This window comes from Lepisma saccharinum, chromosome 26 (assembly GCF_977018435.1).
Source record: "Lepisma saccharinum chromosome 26, izLepSacc3.1, whole genome shotgun sequence".
Classification (NCBI taxonomy): Eukaryota; Metazoa; Arthropoda; class Insecta; order Zygentoma; family Lepismatidae; genus Lepisma; species Lepisma saccharinum.
This window is the reverse complement of record NC_139254.1, coordinates 12,721,294-12,748,484: the sequence shown is the minus strand read 5'-3', so window position 1 is coordinate 12,748,484 and position 27,191 is coordinate 12,721,294. Positions and strand designations below refer to the sequence as shown.

The following is a 27,191-nucleotide window of genomic DNA, read 5'->3' as shown; positions in this document are numbered from 1 at the left end:
TTGAAGCGTTTCAACGACAGTGACATGCTTAAGACATCAGTTCTGGACTGGCTGCACTCTCAGGCGGCAGATTTTTACGCAGAGGGTATACGGAAGCTTGTGCCACTCTATCAGAAATGTCTGGATGTTAATGGTGACTACGTCGAAAAATAGCCATAGTATGTACTTTTTTATCAATCACAATAAATTTCTTTTATCATTTTCTTGTTTTTTAAAAAATATTGGTCCTTTTTTTTTTTTTACATATTTTCTGATATTTTTGAGTGTCAGTTTATTCCATTCATAATTGTCTAGAAATTGGCAGTTCCTGATTGTTTTTCCAGAATGCCAATTATGAGAAAGAAATTATCACAGGATCATGATTCAAAGCTTTGTAATGGCTGAAATTTGAAACAGGTGTCATAAGCAGTACTTCATGGATCAGAGAATAGCAGTTTTATAGATGAAGTAAAAAAGTGATGTTGGCAACTAACACACTAAAATTTTGTCCAGACAACATCTGCCCAATTGCTATAATTGATATAATAAAGCAAACTGAAATAATTGATTTTAGATTCAATATATTAAATTTTGTTGTACAAACAATAGCAATAATAGAAACTGATTCCAATAGAATCTTGACAAGTTCATTACTAGATTTACAGTAAACCATTAAGCATCAAAACCAGATAAATTTTCTCACATTTACAAGAGTTCCCATTACCGTTTGGTCTTTGATTGATTGATTATTGCCTGCACCCTAACCAGTTCAGTCTGTTTGTGCGAGAAATGGAGTCTTCTGTCGGTCCTGTTTGTGTCTATCAGAGGATCAAGGTACCAGCCAATGCAGTGGCTTTCCGTCAATGGCAGCTCGTACTTGTCTTTCGGCCCACTCTCCTTCAGCCGGGTGTACTGTTCCATGAGGTCTGCAGTTATTTCACTGTCGTCAACAACGTAGTGGCTAGAATAAAATTTTCCGGAAACAGCTCCAGCTGTAAAAGAGAAGATTTCGTTTTTAACATTCCATTGCTAATTTATTGAGACCACATGCTACTTAACTGTCTCCTTTATTTTTTTTTAACCCTCGTTTGTTTTATTACTAGAATTTTAAGTCTTGAAGCTCTCGTGGCAACAAATGATGAAAGTAACTATCAGTTATTGAACTTCTACCCTGAAGATGAGAGTGATGTTAGCTCTCGAAAGCTTAGAATCCTTCCATAACTCACGTGGTCAATAGCCGGACAGAATCTTTTCATCATTACTAGGGTTGTTCAGAAAGTAGTTTCCCTACTTTTAAAAATAGTATCTATGACAGTGGTTGGTACTGGTTCAAGATTTGAATCCAGGGTAAAGTATTTCACCATTGGTATTAATCTAATCCTTTCCACTTGTAAGCAGGGACCGCAGTTGAAACCTAGTTTCAGTTTCAGTTCGGCTCGGAATGAAACATTACGGTTCACTTTGAGTTCTCGAACTGAAACTGGAATGAAACCGGAGTATATATGTCCGAACCAGAACTGGAATGATCTGATGTTTTACGTCCAGTTCGGCACGGAATGAAACCATTCGGTTCATTTTCAGTTCTCGAACTGAAACTGGAATGAAACCGGAGTATATATGTCCGAACCAGAACTGGAATGATCTGATGTTTTACGTCCAGTTCGGCACGGAATGAAACCATTCGGTTCATTTTCAGTTCTCGAACTGAAACTGGAATGAAACCGGAGCATATCTATCCGAACCGTAACTAGAATGATCTGAGGTTGGAGTATATCTACCCGAACTGTAATTGGATGGTCTGAACTTTCACTTCCAGTTTGGCCCGGAATGAAAGTTTTCAGTTCAGTTTCAGTTCTCGAACTTAAACCGTTTCCAGACCCAAATGTTAAGGATCTGGGCACGTTTTGCTATGTTTGAGATCGAGAAAAATACTGAGTACCTTTTACATTATTTTCATTTAAGAACTGTATCTCACATTGTACTGACAATTGTACTTTTTTGTAATTATCTGTGAAATGAAAACGAAAAGTTTATATGAATCCGCAGCGTCACTTTTACCTCAGTTGATTCAGTTCAAAATGGCATCAAACAATGGGATGAAAATTAACTGTGAAAGAAGTTACGTATCTTCATTACAGTAACCAAATTGTAGTTAATCAAACATACATTTCTGAAAGTAGCATATGTCATCACAGTACAGCAACCAAATTGTAGTTAATAAAACAGATACAATTCTATGTGAGCTGTGGCTAGCTTCATAAGTGTGTCAATTTTCGCGCAAAACTACATCAATAAGATTAATACACATTAGATTTTCCTATGGCAGCAAATTTTCCAATTCATGGAAAATGGCATTTACTCTTTTGTATGTAATTACATAATTTTGTTTGGTTTTCTGAATTCCTGAAAATAGAAAATTAAAATAAAATAGTGTATGAACTGTTAATTTATGAAAAATGCAATAAGCATCTATCCTCGATGGATATTTTCACACCTACAAATAACCATGGATTAAAGAAAAAGCACTTAAAAATATGCTTCACAAACTTTGGTTGATTGTAAATGATACATGTCATAATTTTGTAGTACGAGTTTCTCCTCCTCGTATGTAACATTTGCACTTTAACAGCTATTATTTCAATTTTGAATAAAAAAAGAAATTAGGTCATACATAAATCTTACAATGTTAATCTTTTAAATGTCTTTCCAAACGAGAGTTATGAAAAACGACAGCAAACATGTGAGCATGAAAGACAATGACTATTTACCTTCCTCCTCGACGAACTCATAAACACTACTGGAGCTAATAGAGGAACTGAAAGAATTTTCATCTTGGTTTAAGGCTGGCAAGTGCTGATCAGAACACTTTTGGAATAAAGCATTCGTCCGCAAGACCATGAGATCATCAAGTGTTGGAGAGGAAAGGTTGTACCTCAAATCTGACATTACAAACTTCACACTTGAGAACAACCGCTCCACGCTTACCTGGGTGGCTCGTGCAGCCAAAACCAACGGTGTTGTGAAAAATGTGCCCGGGAAAAGTGCACTCTCGCAATAAAAGTGGGAAAAATGTGCCCTCCCAAGAGTAACCACAATGAAAAGTGGAAAAATGCACCTTGCACTTGCCTTCCCCAGTTACCCATTGAAAGAAAATGTATTGTGGTTTAAGACGACAGTGTGTCGATCAAACTTCTTTCGTGACCGCAGAACCAATGACCACCACTCTTGGACAATGCCAATATGAGAATTGTTTCTTGAATTGCTCTGCAGCTGTGGTGAAAAACACGATTCCAATGTGGATTTGATTAATATCTTGTATGAACAGGGTTATTTATAGTACCGGGAATTAAACAGTTTGATGGCATGGCAGTCGGGTAGGAGGCCACGTGATTGGTTGGGAACGGGATTGCAATGCGATGTAAGGCACTGTTGGAAAATACATACTTCCCTTCCTACAGGTGGTGACGCAATAGACCGGACGGACGTAGTGACTAGTGAGTCACCTACTGAGAATCAACAATGTTATTTTTTTATGTTGTAACAATATTACATTTATTTTGTTATAATTGAAATCTGGGCTATAAAATATGAAAAATGACACCAAACACGACCAAGATATACAAATTACATATTGCCACTCAGAAGTAATAACTACGTATCCATATTATTATGAGCGTATTGGAAGCAATGAGTTTGTGTTTGGTGTCATTTTTCACACTTATTTCATACAATTTTTAGGTATATAAAATATTGAGAATTCAGGGGGTACACAGAAATATTCAATTATGTCGAGGGGGACTCTCAGGCAAAAAAATTGAGAAAACTGCCTTAATGGCATTTCAGATCTTATCTATTTCCAAATATTCGGATCTGGCAGCCCCCAAAATACCAAATTGTTCACTATGAAGTTTTATTCTGAAACAAAACTTAAACTGAAAGTACACGGAGGGTTGTGGTGCACCAGAATGTAGTGAAACATTTCAGTTCAGGTTTGGGTGCGAACCAAAAGTGTTCACGATGAAGTTTCATTCCGGAACTGAACTGAAACTGAAAGTACACGGAGGGTCATGGTGCACCAGAATGTAGCGAAACATTTCAGTTAAGGTTCGGGTGCGAACCAAAAGTGTTCACAATGGGGTTTCATTCCAGAACTGAACTAAAATTGAAAGTACACGGAGGGTTATGGTACACCAGAATGTAGCGAAATATTTCAGTTCAGGTTCGAGTACGAACTATAAGTCGAACTGGAGCATGTTTCAGTTCGAGTTCAAATTCGGTTCGCAGTCCCTGCTTGTAAGTCAGGCTTTGCCTGGTATTTGTAATCTGTGCGGAAAGTGTTAAAAGAGGTAGGTATTGTAATGATAGAATCACTACATGATATTTTTTTATATTAATTTTTGTGTTTGTTTGTTATTATTTTTTTGTTTAGTGACAATAATACTTTTTTATGCAGTCTCCAATGTAACCTGCTGTAGGTCTGGCCTACGTGACAGTGAAAGCCAGCTTGTAGAAGGCGGCGAGTTTTAAAATCTTGTCCTTTCGAACTAGAAAGGAGGTTGAAAAAAGTTCCGTTTACTGGTTTTTGTAATCGCCTATATAAGAGAACCGATTGAGTACGGGGGTTGGCATTCTTAAGTTTTTTTTGGTAAGCAGGGAGACCTTTGGAAGGTTCTCTCGGTGCCGGTAAAGTGGCTGGGCTAGTCAAATGGCTAACGGGCACGGATAAACCATTTTCTTTCATCGAAATACATATATATGTCCACACATTTTTTTGATTCATTTGGTGACAAGCCAAGGCTTAGTTTTCGGTGGACATTTGTTATTATTCTTAGAGAAACGTCGTATCGGAGGGAATTAAGGGACACGTTTAATTTCAAGTATATGTCTATCCGTTGGTGAAAAGTGAAGTGCCTTGTTAAGCGAAATTATTAGTTTAAATTTGTACAGTAGATTTGACACTGTAAGGGTCCGAATTTTATTTAATCTGGGATTAAAGGGACAGTGACAGGGTGGAAAAAGAATCATCACAGTTTTGTTGTATATAATTTCAAGAATAGCGCCTAATTAGTTGTTGTAATTTCAATCAAGTTTAGTCTCTTTTTGCGTGGCAATTTTCATTATAAACTAGAAGGGGAGGGAATTAGAGAAACATGTCATGTATGCTAGTGACAAGCTAGATTCATTTTTGAACTAGTACTGCTGGTCTAGGCCAGCGTTCGAACCTCTCTCATATATATATATTACAGTGTTACAATTAAAGAGGATCATGTCATTTCTTATGTGGGGGTTATTTCTTATGTAATTTTTTTGTATATATTAAATCAACGAAATAAATAGTCTTTTTATATATTTTTAAATTGAACGTCTGAGCTATCATTCAAAATAAAAGAATGAGTTTTTCCCTAATATCCATGGTAAAGAATATGGTAGTTATTCAATGTCTTTTAATTTGATTGAACCTTATTGTTAGTTTTTTTTTTAAGTGTTATGCTAATTATTTGCCTGGGGAAGTAACTAATACAAGTAACAGGTCGAGCCAAGGCAGGTTATTCCCCCTGAAGAGTAAATAAAGCATAACAGTATACAATGTAAAATTAGATTCCACAGCACAACGGGCCTGTGAGGTCCAGGGAACTTTTCATTGAGCAATACATGGTGAGCGCATCAAGTCCTATCACCAGTTTTCTAGACCGGTGTCTGTTACTCCAGAGCTCCCACTTTGCCAAACAGTTAGTACTCTCACCTTTGGTGCAAGCAATTCTTGGTTCAATCCTTGTGGGCGCTCCAAAAGTATCTGTGTTGATCCAGCATTATGTGGACAATTGAAAGCAGTTGTAGACTCCAGTTTCGAAAGCCAGAAAACAGTGGTGTGATGATGAAAAGTCGCTTGGCAGACCTGCCTCAGATGGCTGCTGCATCATGGAAGTTTAGTCTGCTACTTTGAAATACATCCTGAATTGTCCTCATGATTCTCGTTCAACACCAAGATTTTTAAGGTCCTGGGGATTGAACCCTGAACTGCATGAACCAAAGGGAAAAGCGCTAACCATTCAGGTATGCAAGAGTTCTTAAAAACACGAATAAATAACAGGCAACCCATAATAATATATCAATTACCATATTTGCCAGCGTATAAGATGCACTTTTTTTGCTTTAAAAATAGATCTGAATACTCAGTTTTTGATTACCTTCATTTCTGGAAATTTTCTCTTCTGAGTTAGACAATTTCTTTCTTGGCAGTGTGTGACGACCAGTGATAAAGCTTTTCCTCAGAAATGTGCATGAAAAATTGGGTGTGTTATATGCTGGCAAATACAGTACTATATTTGGTACCAGTTTCATAGATCGGAGACACATTAAAATCGGATATTTTGTGTTTCGCATGGTTCGTACTTACCAATTGTGTATTGCGGAACATAGTTCAAGGTGCCATTATGCTTTTTACACGAAAACAAACTCAATTTTTTCCATTCTGAGTGCTTTTTTTTTTTTTATTCCTTTCTTCGCTTCCGGAACACACAATATGGCGGGCACATCTTGACTCACGTTGTGGGTATGCAGTATTTCAACCTTCTTCACCGAACAATACCTACTATCGTGTTCGTCACAGGTGGAAATTATACATTATGCATGGGTAGCTGATGTATAGCCCGGGTAGCTGATGGATAGCCCCACGAACCATACACGGATAGCCCCACGAACCATTCATGGATAGCCCCACAAACAATTTCTGATAAGGTTAGGTTTGGTTACGTTAGGTAAGCATAGTAAAAACAAATAAAAGGGTTTGAAACACTGACAGGGGCTTACGTCATCAAATGTACGCAGCATCTGGTTGTCGTAGGTCAAGCAAATGAAAGCAATGGCAATTGTGGGTCGGTGAGATATTTCTCTTGAAAAATACGTGATTTCCCAGTCAAATATATTCCACGATGAAAGAAAATATCTCAATGAACGTTGTAAACCTTGGAGAAACTCATTTCCGTAAGTAGTTTCTTGTGTAAAATTGAAGAAATATGTGTCTGATGTATGAAACTTTTACCCTATATTTTACTTCTTTTCCATGACTTTATTCCTCTTTGGATACTTGTGAATGTGTAACTAAACTTTTCACATGCATCTTATTGAATTGATTCTCAAAGCCATCCGTTTTAAAGGGAGTGTGGTTAGTGTAATGTAGGATGATGACCGATTTTATTAAAATTTTGAATGCAGGTTGTGTACTGCTTTTCTTTATTCATGCTCATCCTTATCAATGCAGTTAACTTAGAGAGGTAGAAAAGTAATGTAAACTAACCAAAATATGAAGTATAGAAATCTTTACAAGGTATATAACTCTACAAATGCATACTTTTTAGCTGCCTGATATCTGTTATCTGAATCTTGGCCATAGTGGCAAACTCAATCTGTGACTGATTGTGGCCACTACATTTCCTTTTCACATGGCAACAAATTCAATCCCCACAATAATGCACAAAAATCTACACTTCCATTGCACATTGTTGGTTTTGTCACAAGTCTATATATTTCTATTTTAGTAATTATCCAAGTGCAAACATTTGTTCTTTAAAGCAATACTTTAAAACCATGTTAGGTAATAAAAAACTATAAATGCCTGTCTAAAAAAAAAATAGCAAATTAATATCCATGCAAATATAAAGTTTAAATCTTGGAAAGTGGGGAATTTGTATCAATTCAGGATTAGGATTAAACCTTCCACTTCACTGTAAAGCAGGATTTCGGAGCGTACTAAAGGAGCACTCCGGAGCGACTTTGAAGCCTCATTTCTACTCTGCTCCTCGCTCCGGAGCGGAGCGTGGTACGACAGCACTCTGATCCGGAGCGGAGTGGTTCGATTTTCTGGGACACACGCTCCGATCCGGAGCGGAGCGTGATACAGCAGTACTCCGCTCCAGAGTGGAGTGGTTCAGATTTTTTAGACGCACGCTCCGATCCAGAACGGAGCGTGAGACAACAGCACTCCGCTCCGTAGCGTGCTGCTTTTGACAGCACGCTCCGATCCGGTTAGGAGTTTTTTTTTACACGAATGCTGTAATGCAACTATGAATAATGGAATGTGCGGATTAAAGCCGACTTCCGTGACGGAGTGGTTATAGTGGAAGCACATGGAAAAGAGCCTGCAGTCCTGTTTCCACGTACTCTAGTTTAGTTGTTTGTCTGTATGATCGCCTCCGCTTGGAGGGGAGGGACAGAGTGGATCATGCTTCCTTATGGCCCTAGTCGAACGGGTGAAGGGGGAGGTGTGCGGGGACTTTTGGGCCGAAGCTTTTTTTTTTGTTTGTGGTCGCTCTACAGCACAGCACCCTATGACGTCAGGGATCCGTGGGGTGGTTCAAATCCCAGCATGGGCTTGTACAGGGTCAACAAAGTTACTAATAAGTTTGTTTTATACACTTATATGTTGAATTGTATCTTCTGCAAATATGCTGTATAAAGAAACAAACTGCCGGAGTACTAAGTGAGGCGAGTGTACAATCTTTGTGTGTAACGTTCATCAATTTAATCATAAAATCGATCATCCCCATCTTCGCGATTAGCCAAAAGCGACAAAGAAGAGAAGTAAAATGAACTAAATCAATCAATCAATCATGCACATTAAACATTGGTAAAACAATACAAGAATGTTGTTTTGGCTCAATAGAGAGAGAGCTATAGTACGTAAATTGTTCATTTGATGTAAGTTGAAATATGAATTACGTAAATAGTATTTCTGTATTGAGATGTAGCCTACTATTTTGTATTGTGACTCTTAGATATAAGAGTTTGAATGTTGTGTTGAATGGGTTACGAATAATTTCAAGCAATCGGTTTTTCTGCTTTGCGGATTTGTCCGACCCACGTCCCCCATACAACAGACAGCTTCGTTTTGTGCCGTATTCCTTGCAGGTGACTCAGTGCAATCGGCTAGCGCATTGGTCTTGTGCCCGTTTCAAGAGGGGAGGAGGAGGGTGAAACTGGTAGTGGGATCCATGTGTATTACCGTGACTATTTTCATTATTATTTTTTTTAAAACCTATGTGTTTTTAAGCGATGGATTTTTATGTATGCCGGTGAAGAAGTTGTCAACAGCTTGTTTTGAGTTTTCTTTTAATTCTTGAAGCAGTTATTGGGTCAAATAAATTGCACGAACATGGTGATGGACAATTTGCAAGGTAATACTCATGGATCCCACTGTACATAGCTTGTTTGTGTGTGCTTTCGGGGTTGAGAACTTCGTTCGCTGCGCTGTACGTTGCGTTCGACGTATCCGTAGAGACATCGCCTTTGCCAGACAGATCCAGTGTTGCCAGTTGTATTAGAATTATGCTACACCAATTCTGGCTAGATTGTTCTCTTTTAAAATTATTACTTGCGCGTGTTGTTCTTCTCTTCACTGTCATAAAAAGAAGCCTTTAAAAGCTGCGTTCTCTTCTATCATTACATGCATATTATGTGTGCTTGTCAACGGTGATGTATGGACATTTAATGAAATTTTTAACGCCGCTGATACATGGACGTCTTCAGGATTTTTTCCAGGAAAGGACAAACAAGATATTTGTCCAATGGAGGGGGGCAGAATGAGGCAGAATTTCCCCAAAATAGTATTACTCCCTTTAAAAAAATTCTACGTGTTCCTGCAACGCCCTTGCAATAATTAACATATATTACTGTGACTGAAATGAAATTATATGCATGAAAAATATACTTTTTGATTGACTTTCATTTCCGGGTGGCGGGGCCCCCTCCCTTCCGGACGTCCATGCGAATGGAGAAATCATTCCAACCCAGTCTCGGTTAATGGAATTATAAGGTGACTAGATTTGTTAAATCAATATACAAGAACAAAAAAGAAAAATCCGTAATTGTTAATTCTATGCATCATAAGCCACGAGAATCGTGGAAGATCTATACTGTAATAATGAATTGAAGGAAACCATGCCGAGTTTTTATTTATAGTTTACCTGTTGAAGTAGGAATGGAAAGGTGCACAAAAAGTATTACAAAAATGTATGTAAAAGAAAACAAAGTATTTCGATCAAGTTATTTCTATAATTGTAATCAACAATGACCAATTGTCCTTTCAACTAAGTATAAGTTTCAATTTGTCTTTTCCGGACTATTACCTTTGCCTTGCCTTTAGTCGTATATTTCTCATGATCCGTAATTTTAAACAAATTCTAGATAAGTCGGTAAAAATAATAGAACACCGAAACTATGGAAAAGAAATAAACTGTGATAGAGAAACAAACACAAAGGAAAAACCAATGACATTAACGCGGGTCAAACCAACACCATTTGTCGTTGAGATCTGAACTCACATCCACGAACTCGCTGAAATATTCCCATGGAATTCGTTATTCGTCTGATATTGAATACCCAATGATGCTTTCTGTTATGTAATAGGCATTTATGAAGTGAATACATTATTAGGACTTTGCCAGATTTCAGAAAAAAAAAACGCAAACACACACACACGCACGCACGCACACGTAAAAGATATGCATAAGAGGTTGTATATTTGGAAATGAATTTCCAAGTTGTATTTTTATGCTCTTGTGAATAGATGTAAAGAAAAGTGAAAAGTCTTATTCTTAAACAGAATTACAAATGTATATTTGCTTAAGGATTAATTTATCACAATATACATTGCTATTATACATTCAACATACGTTGAAACAATGCCTTTTGTTATGGACTTTTGGTGGATTTAAGACTCAACAATACGCTAACGAGAATATACCTACAGTTTAAATCCTATCTAAAGTGGGATTCGAGCCACTATGTCCCTCCACCGGGTATCGATCCCAGTGCCCCTTCATTACAAGGTGACGTTGTTACCACTATGTTATCAGGGTACAGCGCGCTACTCTTTTTTTCAGTACAAATTTTTATCAATTCTCTCATTATCATCGTCGCGATTAGCCAAAATTCAAAGCTAAGTAACAAAAATCAAATGCCATCAGTGAGGGAGGCACGTATTGCTCGCAGGCCTGTGTTTCAAAATGAAACATGACTCTATCCAAGTAGATAATATTACATTTTGTGTTTATCACGGTTATTAAGGTTTATACATCTTGTTTCGACATATCTACTGACTACACATTGTTCATTACTGAAAACTTGCTTTCAGTTTGCTGTGTACAACGTACTCAATACAAAAAATATTAATTTTATACGTATACGTTTTCTGGCTTTCTAGACTCAGAAAGTTGAATATAGCAACATTCCATTCGTCGTTTTTCCAAAATTTTTGCAATTTTCTTATAACCACCATGCCTATTTCCAGGTTAGGCTACTGCTTACAAACTTGGAATGTTAGATATGGCAACCAGACATTTTGTAATTTTTGCAGTAGTATACGTATGTAACTATTGAATACCTATTTCAACTTCCTGCCTTTAAAATTGAGAAAAAGAATCGATATGACAACCCTGTATTTCATACTATTTAAATTCCCCTGTTCGGCTGTATACAAACAGCATTCCGATTTTCGACTTTATACCTTCATAAAAGTAAACCAAATGTGGCAACTTACATTTTTGGTTAAGCCGGTTTTCAACTTTCTAGTGTCACGATTTTTAAAAAGTTAGATATGAAAACTTTGTATTTCAAATTAAAACGTTTCCTTATTGGCCGACGGTAACATTAATAAGCATGATTCCGATTTTCAACTTCATACATTCAAAAATCGAAAAGTTAAAATTAGCAACCTGAATTTCCAATTATTTTAAACTTTTCCCTTTCGCTACATTCAAAGTATCATACGTAACCAGCGTAAAAGAAAGATATGGCAATCATGCACCAGCGAGTGTTTTGCATGAACACCTGTCTGCCTTTTATCTTCCTCCGTACAAGTTGCTTCGCCTTTCCTCTGCGCGCTTCTGGCTTTTTAGAAGGTCGCATGGATTTTCTGCAGTAGTTTCGCCAGTGTTACTCGAACCAATATTCCAGAATAACTCACTTCTCCCGCGGCGTGGACTGTTACGTCGGGCCGATATGCCGAAGTGCTTAGCCCGAACCAGAAGTTGAACCGAAATGAGTTTCAGTCGCGATCCCCGGTGCAGGGGCGGCGCCAGAAATTTTCGACCGGGTGGGCAGAAGCTCCATATTGATAGATTAGGGTGGGCAGTGTAAATGTAAGACCATATATAGTACCCCTCTCTCTTACACCCCCGATTTTCCTTTACTTCTTTTCCCTTTCCTTTCTTGTTTTCCTCTTTATTCTTTTCTAATCTATTCTCACATCTTGTTCCATTTCCTTTCGCTTTATCTCTGATGGACACAATTATTTCAAGGAAGTGTTTAATCATGCGCAGCCATACATTCTAATCACATTCTTTCATGCATGTTAATACAGTGAAATAAATGTGAATTAGGTTTAAGCTTGTGTTGTAAATACGAGGCACATACTTGATGTTATGTATTCGGCGACAATAATAGAAAGTGCGATGGTAGACAATCGTGAAGTACCTCGTAATTTAAATGCATGTTCCTGAGCGTAGTATTTTCATCGTATGCGTTTTTGACTGAAAGAGTTTTCTTACTCCTTGGGGGTCACTTTTCTTAGCTTACAAGGTTTGTACAACTGACAAATCTATCTGAATATTTGTAGTAGCGGCGATTGGGTGCAAACATTTTAGGGGAAAGGACAATATACGTTTTCTTGGTAGCATAAAGGCCATAGTGCGGGGGCAAAAAGTGACAAAATGTGGCGGGGGAACTGCATTCCCCACTTCCCGCTCCTCCTAATCGCCGCCACTGAATGTTTGGATTAAAATAAACGTCTTATTAGGAATGATTTCAAACACACACAGCAAACCAATTCTTTGATCATTGTCCATGAAGTATTCCTAGGCTAATGAAAGGCTATTTTGACAAAATATCACTCATAAGTAATAAACAAGTAAGATTGAAAATTCTGTTCAGAATTGAAGAGATTATTAGCTAAGTTGCTATTCGTTTCCTGAACTGTCATGTTACTAATGCGGGAGAAGCAAGCAATACACGTATGGTTACATGAACATATTTTTTGAGGTAACAAAATGATTTAGGACACAAGGAATTCATCGAAGTTGATCACCGTGGCAGGAATAATTCATCTATTTTTCATAGATGACTTGGGTTGTATGGCGTGACCATTTCGAACACACTAGAATGTCAACCTCTATCCTGTGCAGCATACCCTGGAAACTTTATTCTTCCAGGGCAACGAGTCCATGGCGCCTGGAACCACTGTCAAAGTAATAATTTACGAGGGCTTGTATTTTGAGTGTCAGCATGTGTTTGTTTTCGCCCCTGCGTTACTTTCATCTAATCACCATTGAACCTTATTGTCATCATTATCAAAATTAGCAGAGAAATGACTTAAAATAAAACAAATCAACCACAACTTACTCTTCCAAAAATGGAGTTTCATTAGTTCATACCTCTTAGAAAGTTGAGGTGGTAGTTTCAATACACAGCGTTTCATTAGTGGATCAAGGCAGCTAATTCCGTGAACAATGACGTTGTTTTCCGAAAGTCTCAAATATTTGTCTCAGGCAATCACCCTCTAAAAATGGACGCATCTTCTGTGGTGATAAAATGACACGTTTGGTGCGACTTCTTTCTGTATATTTTTCCCCAATGGCATAACACTGTCGCATTATAATGAAGAGGTCCTGTGTTCGACTCCACCCCCCCCCTCCTTTTGGTGGAAGCACAATGCACACTGGTTCGGACTACACGTTAAACTGTAGGTTTAGTCCCGATTAGCCTATCTGAGCATAAAAGTGGGCTTAAAAACAAGCTAAGAAAATCGTCTTCTGGGTACTTCCTGACTTTACTTTCTTTTTCTTTACTTCAGCTGCATCTACAGATTCTGTTGACATTTTCGGCTGATTCATGTGGCAAAATGTATGTGTCGAACGAGGATTTCTAAATATGATAAGCCACTCATTAGCAATTGAATAATTCTGTAGCTTTTTCCATACATAACTGGTTTATTAAAATTTATTCACTTTGGTATTGTAGTGATTATTGTGATTCCTTCTTATTAATAGAACGAATATAAAGTTGATATTTCACATACCATATTGATATTTGAAGATGACAGGTATATAAAAACTGTAATGAAATAAAAAAGGGTCACTTCTGGAATTTCAATGCAGAGCTAATTAAAATTATATTATACTCTCTAGCATACTTAAACTCGAAGGTTTATGGCTACAGCAACACAGGCCTTCCATCTGTCCCTATCTGGGGCAAGATTAATCCAATCTTTCCCATCCCTACCGATTTCTTTTAGGTCCATCTCAACGTTATCCCTCCATCTTCGTCTTATTCTTTCTACTGATCTCTAACCATCAGGTTTCCCAACAAGAATCCTGTAAACTATTCTTTCCTCTGCCACTCGTGTCACATGGCCTGCCCATCTATAAGTCTTCTTGATTAAATTATTCTAATAATAATAATAATTAAAAGGTCGAAATAATTTATTGTGTTGCTGGAGGAAGTAGCGCTAAGATGATATTTTGATCTGTTTATTTGGAGATTATTTTAACCATACTCAGGCCGGGATATGTGGAGACCCGGAGCTACAGTCCTCAAGTTCACCCTAAATTCTAATCTAATCTTGATCATACCCTGTATAATTTTGAGCCTCCTAAGCCTACTAGCTGCTTTTAATCATGGAAGTATTCATTTGATCACAGTTTTTGTTTCAATAGCTCTAGTAATTACTTTCACCTTCTAATGACAAAATTGGCTTTTTATGTGTTGATAATATGTGAATATTTGTAGCATAGATAACATTCACAAGTTAAATATACATGTTATGAACACCAGAATACACTTATATATTGAATCATTCATATATCCCCAAGTATATGTACTTATTGAATTTGATTGGGTGGGCAATCGGGTGGGCACATGAATTTTTGGGTGGGCGCTTGTGATAATGAAAATGTAATAATAATAATAATAATATCGCTCTCTTCCAGTGAAGATCGAAGCTTCCCCTTGCCTCCTCCACACCCCTGGCCCTCCAGGTTTGCCACACTTCTTCTACGCTTCACAATTGACACATTGCGCGTTGTACGTCACGGACACTGCGGCTTGTAACGATTCCATTGAAAGTCAATGTATTCATTACAAGCCGGCAGTGTCCGTGACTGTACGTATGCGGTTGATTGTGCCTTCCCTGGTGTATTGTGTAAGGATTATTCCTTGCTTATTGGCAACACTGTAGGTGAGTGACGTAATATTTTCTGGACTGTTTCCGTGGCGTTAGCTTTAGTAATAATCAGTTTTATAACAACAATAACGGGCGATTTTCAAATGCCGTACAAATTCCACAAACAAAATTACTAATGTACTCGGAACCTTTGATCGTTAGTTTTCTGTGTACACTCATATTATCCAACCTCGGAGCGCTCCGGTGTCGCTCCGGAGCGGAGTGGGCAAGTTCTTAGAATATCGCTCCTCGCTCCGGAGCGGAGCGTCACAAGGTATCGCTCCGCTCCGGAGCGGAGTGAACCATTTTCTAAAATTTCGCTCCTCACTGCGGAGCGGAGCGAGAAATTTTCCGATTCTCGCTGCTCCGCTCCGGCGGAGCGGAGCGAACCATTTCTTAGAATCTCGCTCCTCGCTCCGGAGCGTGGGCAACAGTCGGAGCGCTGATCCGCTCCGCTCCGAAACTCTGCTGTAAAGTATTCTTTTCGCAAAGTGATTAATTGGCATCAAGCATATTGATACGAGGCCTATCCTGAGAGCAACTTCATTATACATCAATTCAGTTAATGGAAGTGGCGGCAATGAGGGGGGCAGATGCCCCCCCCCCCTTTCTACTTTTTGCCACTTTTGCCTGCACTATACTAAACCTCAGGCACGTATCCAGGAGTTCCTTTCGGGGGTGGTGCAGAACACACACTTTTTAAGGGATATAGATGGAACCTTCGGGGGGGGGGAGGGGGCGATGCAAGGAAAGTTTACTTTCTCTTGGTAGACAAGGCTTAGCATTAAGAGGCCATAGTGTGGAGGCCAAAAAAAAATGGGGAACAACTCTTCCCTAAATTGTCGCCACTGTTTAAGGCTGCCATTTCAATCAGAACGTGAAATTGGAACATTTTTTACCATTCGACTCCTCTGTTTCCATCCATTAACATTGTGTGCCGGGACCATCTGAGCATGTGTGTTTGTCAATTTCTTCTCATGAGGCATCAATACATAATGGTGTCTGAGTGTTTTTACGAAGCTGTTACACATGCACGGGATGGAGAATCCACTCGACAACGTGAGATTCAAACTGTGGGCTGCAAACTGGATGCATACAGTTCTCGAATATTACTCTCTGATGGGAGCCTGATCACCTCTAATGTGTCTTGTCCTCCAATGTTTGTAGCTCTTATAAAAGCCAAAACCCACCAAATTGTTCATATTCAGGCCTAAGCATTCGCAAGTGTACAAAAATTCCATCATATATCAGCACGAAAAAAATAAAGTCTTCTCGAATACAGCTGGATCGCGAAACAATTAATGCACAGTGAAAACCCTTCCGTTCCCAACACATCTAATGTTTCGTCTCCCAATATGATCAAATGCTTACTCATTTATCTCAAGTGACGTGGAGGTGTTGGTGGGGTCATAATGAGGACTGACCACCAAAAATAGTATGCATAACCCCTCTCCCTTCCGAAAATCCTGGGCACTCGCCATGGACGTCCGCGCAGGATTTTTGCCATTGGGGGGGGAGGGACAAATAAGACACATTGTCCCCAATAATAGTGTTGTTTCCTCAAAAGACATTGCTTAAATTTCAATTTACCATATTCATGCAATAATTAACATATATCATTGGGGCTGAAATGAAATTATATGTGAAAAATATATAATTTGTGGTTGACTTTTATTTTCCAGGGGGCTGCTAGATTTCCTTATCACATGGCAACAAATCTAATTCCCACAATAGTGCACAAAAATCTACACTTCCATTGCACATTGTTGGTTTTGTCTTCCCCTTCCGGACGCCCATGACACTCACTCTTTATCTCGGACACATTTTTTTAAAAATCATCTCGCCAGAAGTTTTTATCATTCCGTATACGCTGGTCAAGTCGTCTGCTGGTCCCGCGCATGGGTGCGGCCATATTGGCAATAAACAACCGGTTGCTATGGTCGTTGCTAAGGTTGGTAACATGGCGTTGGCTATAGAGCGTTGCTGAGGTTTTGGAAAGATGAGCCGAAAACAATAAAGGAGGGAGAGTTAGCATGTAAGGAGAACCACTTTCGTAGTTTCAGATGCATAAGATAAGAAGGCGTCGTCAAATTAAGTGTGAAAGCAAGCATGAAGGAAAGAATATGATGTTAAGGAAAGCGATACTTAGATGTCGCACGTGTTGTGACTAGCACTTTTTCGAAAATTTTGCAATAGCTTTTTGTATGTGCGAAGAGATGTTTATTATCTTTCTTTCAGTGGCGGCAATTAGGGGGGGGGGGGGCGAGGAGGCAATTCCCCCCACTTTTGCCCCCGCACTATGTTAAATCTTATCTACAAAGGGAAATATACTGTCTTTGCCTCCCAGTTTTGACACCTGCCCACCCGGTTTTGGAACCCAATCGCCGGCACAGCTTTCTTTATATTTACGTGAACCAGATTAAATATTTTACATAACCAATGTAGCCTCTATTCCTTTGTTACGAGCCTATTACGAGGACAAAAGGGTTGAACACAACATGTGCCCTTTCCTCCGTCCATCATTATCTTGTTATTATTTCAACTTATCACTTTATCATGTTCTTTTATGCAAAAATATTAGAATGAAAACAATTTGTTGTAATTAATAATGGGCTGCCAAGCTGAAACACCTTCAGGTCGATCAGTAGGCACCAGGTGCCAGGAATGTATCCAGTAGCGTAACTAACATGCTTTGCGCACCCCCCCCCCCCCTCGGCGCAACTTTCAGTTGTGTGCCCATACTCGTCTCAAAATATACAAATATATTTATTTTCTAATAATATTAATTCACGCCCACATTTATATTAGGTATATAAAAACATGAAAATGCATACATTTAATTTGAATCAATGTAAAAACTGATGCGAAAGGTTAAGACAACAGAGAAGCTGTAAAAAATTATATATGAAAACAGACTGTTATTACAAAAATTACGATATTGTCAAATGATCATTATCAGTCCTCTGCATTTTTTCATGGAAGCTAATTATTTTGCTAGTTTTCGAGCTCGATCGCTCTCACTCCTGACATTGTGCTTCTCAAGTAATTTTTGATGAATTTTAACTTGGAAAATCATTTCGTCGAGGAAGATTTTTTTAAACTTCTCTTTTCCGTTTGGTAAAAATTGTAAGTAGGGTGAAAATTAGCGTTGCCAGTGTGTTCCCTTGCCTGTCATCTACCCTTCGGCTACGTAAACCATTCAGCTAATGAAGTTTTGTTTTCTAATCTGGTAATCCACTTTCTACTTGTGATTAACATTTTCTGTTTGCAGTTAGGAGCATAAAATATAATATGTTCGGTTGAAAATATATTTTAACGCCGAAAGTGAACTATCGGTCTTTCTTAGTTTATCATTCTTACTGCGCCCCGAAGCTCGTGAGCCCGTCCACCCGCTCACCGCCGGGGTGTTATTTACGCCACTGCATTTATCACATGTTTAATCTTTCGTTCAATAGTCCTTAATGCACACAGCGATATGCATAGCTCGAAAAAGGGGTGAATTTCCAAGAAGCGGGAAGATAAGCTTCTAGGGGAGAGATTTATTTCGTATAATCTCAATTCGTCATTGGGAGTAAAATATTTTCGGTTAGAAATCGCTTATTACGAGTTACGATTACTCAGAATTTCTGGAAATTCAAGAACATAATATATTTTGGAAAGTGCCATTCGTTTAAGATGTAAATGCGAACCCAATTTCCTGAAATAACAGACGTGATACATCTTGAGTTTACACATTTACTTTGGATGCAATAATAATAATAATACGGTGGAGGCACATAGTGGTTCGGATTACAATTTAAACTGTAGGTCCAGTCCCGATTAGCCTTACTGTGCATAAACTGGACTTAAAACACCAAATCAACCAATCAATAATAATAATAAACCATTGTTATCTTCATATGCATTTATTATTGTTGTTGACCTTAGTAGTAGCAGTACTCGTCCCTATTCATTTGTGGTTGCTGTTCCGGCTATTGACTGAAATCGCTTTAGACACTCCCAATATTACTACTACTACTATTAAAATATATCAATGGCCTGACTACCCCTAAAGAATTTCTTTCGACGTCTATGACTATGTACTACACATATGTATTCTTCCGATCTAGAAAATGCATTGTAGTTTTTGAATACCCATTAGTGCAAAGGAACGAAATATGCCTAATGTGCACAATGATTGTAATCATACGCATTGCAATAAGACTTATCTGACCACAGACAAAGAACCATGCGACTTACGTTCATTTACCCGTCAGCAAGCCTGTGTAGCGAAAACCGAAGAAATCGTAAGTTGCCGGTCACTTTCATAGAAAGTACCTGCTTTTGTTCTTCCATTCTTTCTTTAACTTGTCACCTGTAAGCAACCTGTATTTTATGTACGTATTCTTCTCAATCTAATCTTTACAATGGTGTAAGATACATTATTACCATATGCGTTGAAAAACCCTGTCACTAAGAACAAAAGGTATCCCTTGCGGTCCGCTTCCAATACTAACTGCATGGGGAAAGTACGGACAACGCGTTGTATATTGCCAGGTATACTGTTGTTATGGCAACAGCGCCGGAAGTGACGTTCACTAGACCAGCGTGTAGACGGTGTTAAAGGCGGAGCTACTGCGGAGCATGCGCACTCGTCTGGTCCCCCTCGAACATCCGGTTACGCTTACAATGCTATGGACGTTCATATGAAAAGGCAAAGTGGAGATTCTTTTACAAGGAAATAGGGTGTCCGCTGTGTAGCATATGGTTGCACAGTTCGATCGGGAACAATTTGATTGAGCCAAGTATCACTTCGTAAGTTTCCGAAGAACGTAGAGAGACGAAACCTGTTGATACAAGCAGAACGAGAAAGGATTGGTACCCGGAAAGGATATTTACGACTTGCATTTTGTTACAATCATGTTGATCGTTTATCTGGGTATTCTGTTGTGGTGAAAAGCACGCCTCTTAGTGAGGTTTCAAACCGAAGCGACACGCGACAGCAGTGGTTCGTACCGAAATGACAAACGACGCAGGCCCATTTAGTCTATAAATAAGCATTTACCGCTCATGTGAAATCAAGTCTCAGGCGGCACAATACACGCCATTGGGAATCTGAGCGACACGTGCAGCTTGTCGTGTCGCTTCGGTTCGAAACATTTCATTGATCACTGAGGATTCACTTTATTTTAAGTGGCACGGAGATTACACACCAAAGCGACAAGCAGCAGCCCCTTTACTCTAAAGGAAACAATTCATCTTGCATACGAGTACAACAGAGCGAGGCGACACGATGTATGATACTGAGAAAACAACAGTCCAGTCCAAGCGACACGTGCAATTTCTCGTGATGAATTGGTTCGAAAGGAAGCTTTCAGACAGCAGCGATACGTGTCTCTTGGAAACCAACATTACAAAGTAAACAACACCTTCCAAACGACAAATTGCAGGTGTCGCTTGTCGCTCGGACTGGGCCGTTTTATCAATACCGTGCATTGTGTTTCCAGGCCTGTTATTTGCGCAAGCGTGACTGATGAATGGTTTGCTTTAGATCGAATGCTTATGTGCGAAATCCCGATATCGCTTGTCGCTTCAGTCTGAAAACTCCCTTGTTGCTTGAAGTAAATTCGTGCAAGTGAAAGTGGCATGCCATATCATAGGTTTTCCCTAAATCCCTCAGGCGGAAAGGCGACGTTGAAAGCACGTATATTTACTAGCATTTGTTATGTGTCACTATACTTCTGCAGATTTGTTGGCAAAGATTCACTTAAGCATACTTTATAATATAATAATATCACTTGTTTTATAGAATTATCTTTCTCTCACTTTTCCATTTACAAAATAATTCAATATATTTAAACGTTCGTCGTGCGTGTACATGAGATACTTGTATGTACGTAGATTCTGTAGTACGTAGTGTGCTATACAACTGGCGGCCACAAAGACACGTCATATTTTAATAATCTGCTCTGCAGTTGATCATCCGACGTCCACTCCTTCATAGTAGAACTTTAACAAATACCTTTCTTGACTATCGTCGCATAACTGATGAAAACAAGTGCTCATTTCTTACTTCGTATGATGGTGAATCTGCACTGGCAACAACGGGGACTGGCCTAAACCGGAAGTTCCGGGGGGACCGGGCAAGACCTCAACAATGTTTATGTTTACATTTTTAACACTGTCTATTGGAGACTGAAGTAAGATGCGTTCTTCCTGCAGCTTCGGATATTATCCTTTAGGGTACTGTCACCTGCCTTTGCACCTAACCTTAACAAGGCTCTAATTTTCCATCCTTGTTGGCCGTGTGCACGAACGAAGATCAAATTTTAAACTCGGATCGGGAAAGGATCACTGGAAAATTCCATTGCACCAAGACGGTTCAACACTTGATCGCGATCTAGGAACATCAAAACGAGTTTATCTTCTGAACGGCCATTCGCCACCGTTTTGGTGGCCGATCCTGGTTCACGATACTGACGCTTCGACTGCAGGCAGTTGTTTTTGAATATAAAAAGAGCGGAAAGTGATATCGAGGGCGTGCAAACGCTAGAGATGTTGGATGTACAATGCTGATAATTCGAGAGTTGTGTAAAGTAAACTAAAAACTGCCAAAATAATAATAATAATTTGTGGTTCTGTGGTGCAAAGTCGAAATGTTGCTAAATACTGTACTTTCTATCCCAGAACACAAAACATGTGCAAGTGCAAGGTAAATTAGAACAGAGCAATGTTACGATATTGCTACATGGTGTTGCTACACGACATGACAATATAAATATATAAGAATTAGGAAATGAAAATTTCAAATACTTACCACAATACAGTAATAATAATAATAAAATATCTTTATTGAGCGGGCGAGTTTCAGCGTACGCTGTTCTCTCGCGAATGCATTTCGTAAGGCATTGAAGTCCCGTAGAAGAAGGTTCCATGCTTTCTTCTTATTCTTTTGTCTTATGCCGTCTGTTCTTTTTTAAGATTATTATTTCTTTACACCCTACTACATCCTTGTACTCGTCGACAAGGTTGATCAGTACATTTCTCAAATTCAGATAAGTTTGCGGCCCGAATTACTTTCTTCTCCTACACGTTGATACTTTAACACATCACACTATTCGGTGGGGTTCTTGATTGTCATTTGTTTTAGCCAACCAATCAGGTATAGCCTTACAAATTAATCTCGGATCATTTGAACGGAATCTCTTGAACGTAGTTTTTCGTTGGTGCAATGCAAATCTTTAAACCAAGTTCATTTAGAGTGGATCAAAATTGATCCCGCTCATCTGAACTTCGAAATAATCGGCGTTGGTGCACTCGGCCGTGTGACTTGGATCTTCAAAACTTAGGAAGATTTCAGACCGAAGGGACACGGGATACATGTCGTTTGGAATGAGCCAATGAACAGCAATTTTTCGCCTTTTTCTGTGCTTCTTCAGTTATGATTTGACATACACAGGACATGTAGACTTTTTACCGAAAAATCAGGTGGTCAAGGGTGGCTCGGTGGCTCAGTTGGTAGAGCAATGTCACGATATACCAAAGCCCTGATAGGTCCTGGTAGAGCCTTCAATTTCCGCTAAAATGTATACATATGCAACATGAAATTCTCGGACTGCATACACGAAATTTGGTCCGGGCACATCATCACTCAAAACTTTGATTTTCAGTTGGTCTGTACAGCTTATTTCTTTTTTAATAAACCGCTCCAATACTCGGTTCTGCTGAAATGTTTACTTTAGAGATCGATCTCTTCGGCCCTCGACCCGAACTAGCACTACACTATGGCTCCGGAAGTTCCGCTGTCGTCAATGTCTTCAACATTGGAACCGAACTGGAACTAGTACAGAGCATTCCTTGCCAATGGACACTGAACTGTCACACTTACCTCTGAAGTCTCATTAACAGATTCTGTTATACAGATCAACCTATAGGGGTGCCCACCCCCTTCCCAAGGCCAATGGCGCATCCCCCCCTAAATCATGTCATGCGTCCCCCCCAAATCATATCATTTGCGCCCTTAAACCATATCGTAATCCCCACAAAATATTTAATTACGACAGCGTGGCTACAGAAAGTAACTTTTTCCTTAGCTTTACTAAACATTATAATTGATCTGTCCCTCCTCTCTAAACAGGGGTGCCATCACTCAAGACCACCCCTAAAATCGTTCATCATAATCGAGAATATCGCGTGGATCCCACTTTAAACTGTAGGTTCAGACCCGATTAGCCTTAGAGTGCATAAAGTGGACTTAAAATACCAAATCAATCAATCGAGAATAACGTTTGCCTTGTAATGCATCTTTAGTAAAAACTTCATATTCATCTCATTAAAGCGCTAAGCACACATCGTAGCAAGAAAGGAATGCGAGCGAAGCGAGTAAGAAATTTTTTACATTCATTTCTTTACAAGCTTTGAAGAATATTAATTTAATGGGGTGTCAATACTTTCTTAAGGTCCCAAGATATTTAGTCTCTTCCTTTGGCACATTCGGGGTCGAAAACGTGCGGATGCCTTATCGCTAAATACAGTCTCCAAAATGTAATGTTCGAACTCTCTCTCCACTACAGAAATCCCTTGACAATCTAATATTCAACATTTTATCAAGAGCTTTCTATCTCCCCCTTTAAATTTCATACTCAATCCTACCATCAAAATTTCCATGCCGATTTTAGTCTTACTGTTAATATTGAAGAGTGGATATTGCCTCCTCCAAAAAATTAATTCTCAGTCTCCACACCAGAATTTCCGCAACAGTATAAGACAATAGTAATACACAAGAATTGGATACCCCCCTTCAATTTAATGCTCAATCCCCCTCTAACTAAAGGACTCGCCATAATGTAAGACCTAGAGTTGAATACTGTCCCCCCAAAGTTTAATTCAGAATCCCCCTTAGAACCCACGTGTCAATTAAGGCCTAATATATACGAGTTCATATCCCCCTCGACAATGCCCTAAACACTTTCATTTCTTCATGTAATGGATTAAATATGGTGTATTTAAGGTGTAAAATTTTTACATATATTTTGGAAAATATATAAATGTTGAATTTTATATTATTTGAAGGGAAAATATCCCCCCCAAAAAATCCCCCCCTGTGTGCACCCCTGGATCAACCGGGAAATTGAAGTCGCTTATTTATATCCTTATTAAATTCTAGAACGCTCCGCAGATAAAACAATTCGTTAATATAGCCAGTAGTTCGACTCCTTCTCTTATTCATGAACGTTTCTTACTTGTGGCGTTATCTTTGTTGTGCAGCTTCCAAATGCTGACAAGTCTTTACATAGTTCGCTGCGACAACACTGAAAGCGCAAGAAATATTTACGTGCAATATTATCAACAACACGGTTTTAGAACATTCTCCGTCTTGCCTCGATAATTATTTATCTCCTTAAATTATCGTCACATTATTCAGTAAAAACCTATTTGATCTACCGTAAACTGAAAAAAATCCGGGGGGGGGGGGCCTCGAGTCCCCTGAATCCCGTCTTGGATACGTACTATTATCCATAACAGGTTTACAGAACATGCTCCGTCTTGCCTCAATAATTATTTCTCTCCTTAAATTATCGTCACGTTATTTTATTTCACACCACAAGATACCAAAAACCTAATTTTATCTAGTTAAACCGAAAACTTTCGGGGGGGGCTCGAGTCCCATAATCCCCCTTGGATACGTGTCTGCTAAACCTTATCTACTAAGGGAAAGTAAACCGTCCTCCCCCCCTCTCCAGGTTTGGAACCCAATTGCCGTCACCGGTTAAAAGATTTTTATTATATACAACTTTGACTATATAAATAAATGCAAGCACTGCTTGCCCTATTAAGATATTACGTCCACTTGTTTTTGCGAAAAAACAATGTGATTCCGCAAACTCTCTCAGCATCTCGGCAGGAAGCATGGTCGTCGGGAGGGGAGTCGACCTATCCCCCCTCGAAATTTGCATCGTTCTAGTTCAAGTTCCAAAAAAAAAAGAATAGTTATTTCTATTGTTAATAATACCACACATTCTCTTGCAAGCAACGGTTCTCAGAAGGTGCTAGAAAATAAACAGGGCATTTTGTACCTGTTTTCTTTTGCTCCCCCCCCCCCCACCGGCAAAAAAAATGTTTTGCCCCTTCATGGGTTACGGGTAGACCCATGCATGCATGTCATTTTTGGAGCGTTGGATTTCAGCAATCATAAATTGCTGCGTGCTCGAGTCTACTGCACATGCTTGTCCACGGCGACATTTACACAAAAAATAGCCGAGAACCAAACACTCCTGGACGCAGGGGGGGGGGGGGTTTGTGTGCTATGCAACTCTGTGTGACCTGCGTAGGTAGCAGTGGCGTAGCGTTATAGTACGCCCGGCGTTCCCAGATTTAAAATTTCAAAAATGCTAAAATGCTGTGATTATAAAGTAAAACGTGACTAATTTCAAATATGTTTGACCTTCATGGCATTATAATAGCTATTTTTCGCGATCCGCTTGCAACGCTCCGCTCTCAACACTCGTTCTAGCATCTCTTTTCAATGCCTTTCCCGGCCGGACGCCGAGCAGGTTCGGCGTACAGGACTCCTATATTCCTTGCTGCCTTTATGGAGGGAAAGCTTCCATTTCTACAGCACGCGCGTAAATAGGCTCTCTTACGCCAGCGTACGAGAGGTCTACCGTGATTGGTTCATGTGACCCTTCCTGCCTTCTGAAGCAGACGACAGCGGTAGCATTCCTACCCGGTTCCTCGCTCTCATGCAACTCGTGCTATGTGATGCTACAATACGCAATATTGACTGACGTAACTTTACCAATCTCAAATATACTGCTTCTTAATGGTCACTGCATTGTATGATTTATCGCACGAACAGCGATGTGCATTAGAAACTAAAAGATCAACACAGTTTTTGTGAAGTAAGTTGGTGAAGTCCTCGTGGTAGAAATTCAATGTGTTGCTGCTCTACCACTTAACCCGCAAAACTATTAATTTTTTTACTGTATTTTTTCGTTATTATCTAACTGCTTAATATTGTGTCAATGGAAATGTTTAGCATTCATTTGAAAACTCTTAACATCGAATGGTCTCTGGACAAAATTATTTTAAAATGTTTATCAGCATTCTCAAGATGTAATAAACAGTGGTCTGAATTACTAATCGGCACTGTTACGTCAGTAGAGTGTACGATATTTGGATCATCCACTCTGCTTTGCACAGTGCGCCAAGACGACAGAGGTCCCTGGTTCAAATCCCAGCGTGAGCACGGGTGTTCTTTGTCAGTGTCCCTTCATCAATATCATCACTCATATTCATATTCGCGATTAACCAAAAGTGGTAGAAAAGCGAAGTAAAATAAACCAAATCAATGAGTAGTTGGATCAACCACAACAATGACGTCTGCTGTTGTTCAAAGGCGCTTGTGATTCAGGTAGGTTTTCTAATGACTTGCGTCATGCAGAAAGGTATAAAACACCAGAGTTCAAAACATTTGTGGCATAGTGAGGCATCTAATTGTCTAGCTAAAACATGCATGGATGATGTTTTATTGAAAACCCAGCTGACTTCAGGCAAATAAACAATACCTGTGGCGTCTAATACTATAAGTAAATTATTAAGCAAGAAAGGGCCGACCTTTCCTTCGGACTTGGCGTTCCCACCCGAAATGTCCATGCTACGCCACTGGTAGGTAGTAGTAGTAAGAGTGTGCGGGATCGGTAAAAGAGCGCGAAAAAATATTTTCTTCAAAATTTGGAGGATTATCAATAAATAATAATAAAGTAAACAGATATGTTGTTTCCCACTCTATACCCTATCCTAAGAGTCTTTTCGCTGCGTTAAAATTTCTAAGCTGATAATACATACATATAGAGCTCCAAACAAAAATTTTGATCGGCAAAAAGTTTAAGTCCACTTTATACACAGGAAGGCTAACCAGGACTGGGCCTACAGTTTAAAGTGGGATCCGAACTATTTTGGGCCTACACTGGGTATCGATCGACAAGAAGTACACACCATACTTTCTATATATTTTATA

The 27,191-nt window shown here is 39.1% G+C and overlaps 1 protein-coding gene across 1 annotated transcript; it reads right to left on the bottom strand.

The window, feature by feature from the left end:
• Positions 1-565: 565 nt before the first annotated feature.
• On the bottom strand, positions 566-7,424 carry LOC145979713 (uncharacterized). The gene is made up of 2 exons (XM_083112687.1): positions 7,331-7,424; positions 566-971 (listed from the first exon to the last, which is right to left on the bottom strand). Exons 1-2 carry the CDS (start codon positions 7,368-7,370, stop codon positions 700-702), a joined length of 312 nt encoding a protein of 103 aa, XP_082968813.1. The 5' UTR covers positions 7,371-7,424; the 3' UTR covers positions 566-699.
• Between the last annotated feature and the right edge of the window lie 19,767 nt (positions 7,425-27,191).